Consider the following 8,179-nt stretch of genomic DNA (forward strand, 5'->3'; position numbering starts at 1 on the left):
AAAATGTCCCTCATTAAACACCCCCCTCCGCCCCCCATAAGGGTAAAGGCATAAAAGCAGCAGCCCTAAAGACCTAAACCAGCTCTGCAACTCTCATATTTTCTCCCTTTCCCCCGATAGCCTGACCCCTCTATTTTCTCCTTTCCTTTTTCGCCTCTCCAGCTCTCCCTCTCATAATAACCTTTTGGCCAATATGAATGGCACTTGTTTGAATATGAGATCTATGGCTGTGATGATTTTGCTTTATATAGACTGGAGCTAAAGCTTGCCAATGAAAAGAAGAGTCCTAAAGTAAAAGTTTCAAAAGATTCGTTTGCTGATCTGTAAAAAAAATGGGAAGGCTCACGGCTGAAGTTCCTGAAGATGACAAATCTCCTAGTAAGGGCAAGACAAAGGCTAGTAAGAAGGCAGATGCCAGAAATGTTAGTTCTGCTCAAGATTAGATGACCATTAAGACTACATGCTGAAATATGGATCTAGTGTTTCTAAACAGTCATCTTGCTGAGAAAATCAACTTGCTGTGGTGGCATATAAATGAGCAGTTTTTTGTGCATTTGGCATCGAATGTCATTCTGCATCAAGCTTGCTGTAGTCGCTATATAGACACATATCTTAAGGAGTCATTATCTTCAATAACTCTCTTTCTTTTTCCTTCTTCAACTATTGCTTGGTGGCAGTTTTTTTCAACAAGGGGACGGTCGGGCATCACACCATAAATCGAATCGAAATCGACCGAACTGACCACCTTAAAAATCGATCGAAATCGATTTTGAGAGGGTGCGGTTCGGTCAATTAATATGATTAAAATTTTTGATCAGTTTTGGGAAAAATCGAATCGAAACTGACTTTGCACAGCCCTAGACAGAACTTACTTATCCAGTGAAAATTTTTTTTTTTTGGGTGGAGTATTCATTTCAAAAACTATTAGACCTTCGTATAATTTCAATTAAAACTTAAGGGGTCCTGGTATTTATCCTATTTTTTATGAAAAAAAATTACTACATGTTCAATAGGATTACTATCTTCTTTGGATAAGTACTGTTTTAAAAATATATATTTAAGAAAAGCTTTTCACTGATTGAAACCAAAACACATAATTATCTCCAATTAATATTAGTTTATCTTTTCCTCTACTAGACCAAATTGAAGTCCACTACAACATAATTTATATTTATTGTGAACTTTTTTGTATGGTAGCTACAAGCATCGTGCTAGTTAATATTAAAAGTAATAAATATATTTTATAAAATCATCCAAATAACATAAAATATTTTACAAAATGAAATCCAAACAATTAAATATCAAATATTTTTTAAAAAATAAAAATTTACTTATTTTCTAAAATATAAATCATTACCTGAATTCATGACGAGTAGTAGCTTTATTACTTGAACTCTATACGAATCCGATTATAAAATATCATAATCTTACAATAAGATATCCAATTATAAATTGCTAATTGACATTCTTACCTAAATTTTTTAAAAAATAAAAAAGATAAATACTACTCCTATCCTATCAGAAAGCCCTCAAGATATAAATAAAAAATGAAATATAAGTCCTAAGAGATAAAGCAAGTGTCTGATAAAGCTAAAGAACAAATTAAATAACATTTAGATAAATATGAAAGAAACCAAATAAGCAAATCGTCAGGCATAAGGACGCCAAGCAACATGGCAGCGTCCCAAGCAACGCTGGTTGGTTCTCAACGCATGCTGATGCTGGGTTCTTGAATTTGTCTTAGGAGAAGGGACCAAGAAAGAGGCAATGCAGTCCTCGTACGAGAAACAAAAGAAAAAACATCAGAGATTTTTACACGTGAGAAATCCAGGGGAAGACATGACACACGACACACGAGTGAGTCGAGTTGTCTTGGTCTTAGTCCCGCAGAAACTGCGGAAGCCAACTACTACTAACTACCAAACACGGAAACTCAAACGCCCCACCCAGGTAGGAGTTTGGGGCTTTAGATTGGGGAGAGATGGGTCTTTTCCCATCGATGTATCTTCTGCTTACATTCGTGGAAGCAGTCCAGAGAAAGAGAATAAAATATCGCACCTTTTGTCTTCGTTTATAGTTTTCAGCTTAAACCCAGAAAGTCCCACCATCATCAACCTCCATCCATATTTGATCGTTCGCCGCTGACCCCAAATTCTCTTTCTATTTGTTTTGATTTTCCACCGCAACCCTCTCTTCAACGTTGTATCTCAGGTGATGATTTTCTTTCGTTCTTTTGTTGTTGTTTTCTTTTCCAAAGAATAGAAGGAAAAAAGAAAACGGTGATCCTAACACTAACAGATTGGCATCTTTGCTTCCTTTCAATCCCGATTTTATGATTGGGTGATCCCAACTTGTTTTCTTAATTGGTCTTTTACTTTTGAATATTGGATGATCCATTCGTGAACAATATATAAATTTTCGATAGATATGGCGAGGTGTTATTGTTGAAATTCAATTACCTTAATGTTGCAGTTACAGGTCCCCTTTAATTAGTTATTGTTACCCCTTATTTCCAGAATCTTAATGTCAGGTCAAAACCATGTCTCGCTCCTTTCCTCCCCCAACAAATACAGGCAGATTAAGCCATGCATTGTATTGCTTAAGAGAATGATGAATGAATTGAATTTTATTATGAAAACAAAGCAATTACAATCTTGACCAATCACTTGCATGGTGGCTTTTTGTGTTTCTTGCTTGTTGATTTTCACCACTCAATCTTTCAAGATGTCATTGTAATGTGATCACTATTGAATGAAAAGCAATGATCAAACATATTATGTTTTGATTGTTCATAAACCACTTCCACATCTATAGAATGGTGTTCATACTGTTCAGCTTCTGACTCTCGCAGTTTAGCTTTGGACGCCCATTTTAGTTGGTTTTATCTGCGGAGGAGTTTTCTGCAGCGGCTGAGTTACACTATGAGGAATGGAGTACAGCACGTAGGTGAATGTTCCAGCTCAACCTCTTGGAGCAGTCAGCAGGATACTGAGGATGACCAGATGATTGCTGTTGTATTGTCAGAAGAATACGCCAAGTTAGACGGTGCTGTTGCTAGACGCCTTTCTGGTCTTGCACCTGTCCCTGTATGATGCCCCACCTCCCCTTTTTTTTTCTCTTTTTTCTGGTTGATGTGATATAAGTTCTCTTTAAGCTTTTGTTACCTCCGAACAATGATAAATTTATATATTCTCTTGCTGTTTTATCATTTATCAACACTGCCTCTTCTTAGGGCCATGGCCTAAATGTTTTACTGTCAATGAAGTTTTTGCTGCATTACTTCTGCATTATGAAAGCAGCCTGATTTGCTTGGTCCTTGCTTATTACATTAATTCTGTTACTGCTATAGTTTATTGCTTATTGATTTAAATGAATGAGCATTACTTATCTTATAAATACTTGAAATTTCAGCATGTGCCACGCATAAATTCCTTTATTCCCAACGTAAGTGATGCAAGTTTGGATCACCAACGCCTTCTACAGAGGTATGTACTTAACATTTTCAAAAGCATGTTTTAAAAGCATTTTAAAAGTCTTCTAATCTAACTTCATTGGGATGATGTTGAAAAATATCATGAATATACATATCTATGTAGCAGTGTTGATCAAAATTGGAAGGCATCTTGATTGGTATACTTTGAATTTATCAATAAAACTGAAGAATTTAACTGATTTACATAAAAGGAATGATTTAGAGGATGAAGTAAAGAATGTTCTAGTGAGAAATTAAGAGAAAACTGTATGCCATTGAAGTCATGGCTCTTCAAAGTTGCACTGTAATCTATCTGCTGCCACTGCTTTCAAAATTCTTACTTATTTGATGTACCAAAAAACTCTTTTTGTTTTGACACAATAGTTTATGAATTTACTCTGTTATTTTCTATTTCAGGTAGATGCTACTATGCTATGGTATCTTAGGATCTGCAACTATGAATCATCTATAAGACCCAATATCTAAGATAAATACTATCCCTGCATTCTTGCATGCTCAGCGGTCTACCAGCTGGACCTTTCACCTTTCCCACAAAATATGTTTTTGTTCACTATTTTTGAAGTGCATGAGTCTTATCCCTTGCAAGGAGTTCAAATGAATATGGTCTATGCTTTCCTCAAAGACTTAGTCTGCAGCAAGACATTTGTCTCTCAAATCAGTAGTTCATAAATGTGTGTGCACATCTGCAAGCATCTGCATGCATGCAAAATTGTGTGCATGGCTGCATGTGACTCACAAGTAGAGCATATACCTATGGAAATATTAAGACTCATGCACCACTCATAAGTAGGTGCATATGACTCATTTGTTAATTGTTTACTTTAAGCTAGCGTCAGTGGAGAAATATTAAGGCTTATGCAACATGATTTTCTTTGGGTAAGGTCGGATCTAGAGCATATTTTTGCGCCTACTTGGACCTTAACTTCAAGCCTAAATTCTTGTTCCTCTGTCTAGTGGACATCTTGAAGCTTCCCTCTTCTTGCTTTCTTCTAGAATATGATTGAAAAACTTGTCATTAAGCTTATGCTAGAATGTCGTTGCCTAGAGGGTGCTACACCTTCTATTGTTTCTTTAGCTTTACATCTTATGTAAAAGTATTCAGCATAATCCTTACTTTTCTCAGGCTCCAAGTTTATGGTCTATATGAAGTGAAGGTCTCTGGTGACGGAAATTGTCAGGTATATCTAATGAACAGTTCTGGTGAACTTTAATCTCTCATATTATTCACCTCATTCACATTCAAGCTTTATGACTAGTTATTCAAATCACATCACCTTGTTTTGCAGTTTCGTGCACTTTCAGACCAGATGTACAAGTCCCCTGAGTATCACAAGCATGTACGGAAAGATATTGTTAAACAGGTACAGTGTCTTTGCGGCTTGAGTAGTTATTTTGGTCTAGATGTTTTATGTGTAACTAAATCTCAGGCCCATATTGCTAATTGTTGAGATCATCTTGTGACCTTGCGGGGATTGAAAATTTTCACCAAGTGCATTGGTGCTTAGTTCTCAATAGGAGATCTATGTATTGTAGGAGGAGATATTAGCTTCGTAACCTTTTAAGATAGTCCCAGAGAAAAGTGGTATAAAGCCCAGTAGAAATTTTAACATCTCATGATCATTTTTATATATCTCTATATTTTCAATTCTAACTGTTCTCTCCACCAACAGCATCACTCTTCTTCTTAGTGCTCCCATGAATATCTGTCTTTTGTAGTGGCTGTCTCGTCGAGGACAATGGTGAAGTGTTTTTGCAGCAGCTTCTTCCAGTTTCATCCTCCTATCTAAATCTTAACCATAGCAGTTGTCTAATCCTCACGACATATTTTACCATTCAAATTGAAGATATTTACCACTTTTGACTTAGATTAGGGCCAAACTACCACCATGATGTATTCAACACATACCCAACTCTGTATAGAGTCATTTAGACACTGACAGCATACAAGCTCTTGTTGCTGCTATCTCCTTGAGCAACACTCAAGGGAATCACTGTTCTCTGACCACCATATCAAACATTTCTGCCTTTCCAGATGTTAATTATCATTGTTATCCCTTCATTTAGATTGTTTCTTTTTTTGAGCTTATTTGGATTATCAACTGTTTAAAAGTTCACCAATCAAAATTCTCTGAAAAGTAAATTGATGGACTTTTAGATTTGTGAAAGATATGCCAGAGACAGGCTAAAAAGAAATATTAAGTAATTGATTTTAAATGATTAATTCTTTTTCTTATTTTGATTACTTTTGCATATTCCAGCTTAAAGACCACCGTAATTTGTATGAAGGATATGTTCCAATGAAGTACAAGCGATATTGCAAGAAAATGGCAAAGTATGTTGCTTCATTAAGGGTCTTACAACCATTGCTTTTTTGTGACAAATGTTTACTTGAATGGATGCATTTATTATTGAGTTTAGTTGAACTTGATTATTTGCTGGTAGTGAAGTTTGATTTTTTCTAATCTAATTAGCCTGATTGTGTAGATCTGGAGAATGGGGGGACCATGTTACCTTGCAAGCAGCTTCTGATAAGGTCTTGTATTCTTTCATAAAATCTGTCATAGTTTGCTGCCTTCTTTTATCATACACTTCTATTAGGTAGTCATGATATATAATTTTTGTATCGAATCATTACTCTTGACTGTCTTTTTTGCCTTGCTTTCTCCTTTCTTATCTTTAATCCTCCATGGAAATCGGCATACAGATGGTGTAAATACTATTCCAGCTCAAATATTTTGTTATGCAATTTCTCAGATTTCAGTGATAGACATTGATAGTGACTTTTCCTTCAAAGATACATGCCTTTGCAAAGTTTTCATCTATGATTTAGCCTTTGATATGTCTAAGATGTTCATAGATATTTCTTAGATGTTGGCTTTTGTTGGTAGATATATCTGATAATGATATGCATTATGGAAATATTGTTAGAAATATCTGAAGTGCTTCTTTTTTCTTTTTTTCTAAAGAAAAAAATATTCTTCAATTCTTCTAACTGGTGTAAGTGTGTACTGAGTTTTAATATTCCAAGTAAAATGCCTCAATAATCTGTTGAGCTTCATTCTAGGTCATAATATCAGTGTCTAATATTCTAATTGTTTATTTGCAGTTTGCAGCAAAGATATGCCTTTTGACATCATTCAGAGATACTTGTTTCGTTGAAATTATGCCACAATACCAGGCCCCTAAACATGGTAAGACTGGAAAAAGATTGATATAGAAAAAGAAAAACGCTAATTTCATACCTTGCAGCAGGTTATCCTTTTTCTTTTAAGTTGTCTACTCTCACTGCCCCTGTCTCTCTTGCGATGTGTGTGCATGTGTGAATGTTGCACGCTTGTATATTCTTGAAGTTCAAGGTCCAAACTCTGCTGCCTACTGGAATTCTCAAAATTTTATCCTGCTTGGACATAAAGTCCTATATTTCAATTTGTTTTACCTCAACTCTAGAGTGCTCAGCAAACTGATTTGCTAACTTGTAAGAGAGGCCTTTTATTGCTCCATCCTGATGGCATTCTTTGTGCCAAGATTTTTCTATTTCCTGTTCCCTGTAGCTTAAAGCTTGCTATGGAATTCCTTTGAGCAATATTTGAGCTTTTTATCCAATAAAACCATCACTTATAAGTTAACATAAGCTCGGTAGGTTAACTTGAATTTCATTTTCCTTTTTACTCCTACGTAGGACCCTCCCACCTTGACTGCATGTACTCTTGAACAAGGCACATGTTCTGTACTGACACGCTTAGTCCTGCTATTATCCCGACCTTAGGTTCTGTATCCATGGATATGAGGTTTGAGACTCTATTTGGTCTCCATGAAAGCATTCTTATGGTTTTCTTCTTCTCTGTTTTTTATTAATGCAGAATTGTGGTTGAGTTTCTGGTCTGAGGTACACTACAACTCACTATATGAGATCCAAGGTTTGTTTATGGTGAAAACGTGAATTTTTTTTTTCAAGGTTGAGTCTGTAAGTGTGTTGGGGTTTCAAGTGTAAAATATACGAATGTCTTCTCTTTTCCAGGTGCACCAGTTCAGAAGCCAAAGAAGAAACATTGGTTGTTCTAAGTTAGCAGATTGTTGAGGAGGGTATATGGCATTCATTCATGCTGCTGAAAAGTTTAGTACTGTGCACACTATGCTTAATATTTTTTACAGATGACATTTAGGTTTTGATCTTCATTACTGTAAAGATATATGGTGCATTTCAGATTGAGATGCACCAGGTTAAATTCTTTTATTGATTCTTCTGTAAGGTGGATTTCTTTCCCAGTAGAGCAAATTTTTGTTCATTCTACTGTCAATTGTGGCAAAACCCTTTTTAGCCTTCCAACGTTAAAACATGTTTGTCAACATGTCGGATTCTTTGTTTACTCTCAGGAGGAGAAAAAGGACTACAAAGAGTGAAAGGGAACGGAGAGAATGGGCAAAGCCTTTTTGTACTCTTTTGAAAAGGCCGTGACAGTTTCACCTCATAAAATAATAATGACAGAAATATCATGGAAAAAGGGAAAGGAATGATGTTAGAAAGAGACTAAACGCAATAAGAAATCCATTTCCTGTCCTGAGTTTGACTGAGGGATCCGAAAGTGCCATTAAAAATCCAGTAAAAAACTGAATCAACATGCATCAGGTATTAGGTGCCAGGTGGTGTTTCAAATCTATATGCGGTGCAAGATCCAATGACTTCAT

At 35.8% G+C, this 8,179-nt stretch overlaps 1 protein-coding gene across 1 annotated transcript; it reads left to right on the forward strand.

Annotated features, from left to right (window-relative positions):
• The first annotated feature begins 1,897 nt into the window (after positions 1-1,897).
• Positions 1,898-7,779, forward strand: LOC18601179 (Cysteine proteinases superfamily protein). Its single transcript, XM_007032030.3, has 10 exons — positions 1,898-2,211; positions 2,852-3,086; positions 3,412-3,485; positions 4,617-4,671; positions 4,780-4,854; positions 5,752-5,825; positions 5,978-6,026; positions 6,600-6,684; positions 7,354-7,410; positions 7,512-7,779. The coding sequence occupies exons 2-10, from the start codon at positions 2,922-2,924 to the stop codon at positions 7,553-7,555; spliced, it is 678 nt and encodes a 225-aa protein (XP_007032092.1). The 5' UTR covers positions 1,898-2,211; positions 2,852-2,921; the 3' UTR covers positions 7,556-7,779.
• The last annotated feature ends 400 nt before the right edge of the window (positions 7,780-8,179 follow it).

Source organism: Theobroma cacao, chromosome 4, assembly GCF_053813885.1.
Source record: "Theobroma cacao isolate CCN51 chromosome 4, ASM5381388v1, whole genome shotgun sequence".
NCBI classification, from domain to species: domain Eukaryota; kingdom Viridiplantae; phylum Streptophyta; class Magnoliopsida; order Malvales; family Malvaceae; genus Theobroma; species Theobroma cacao.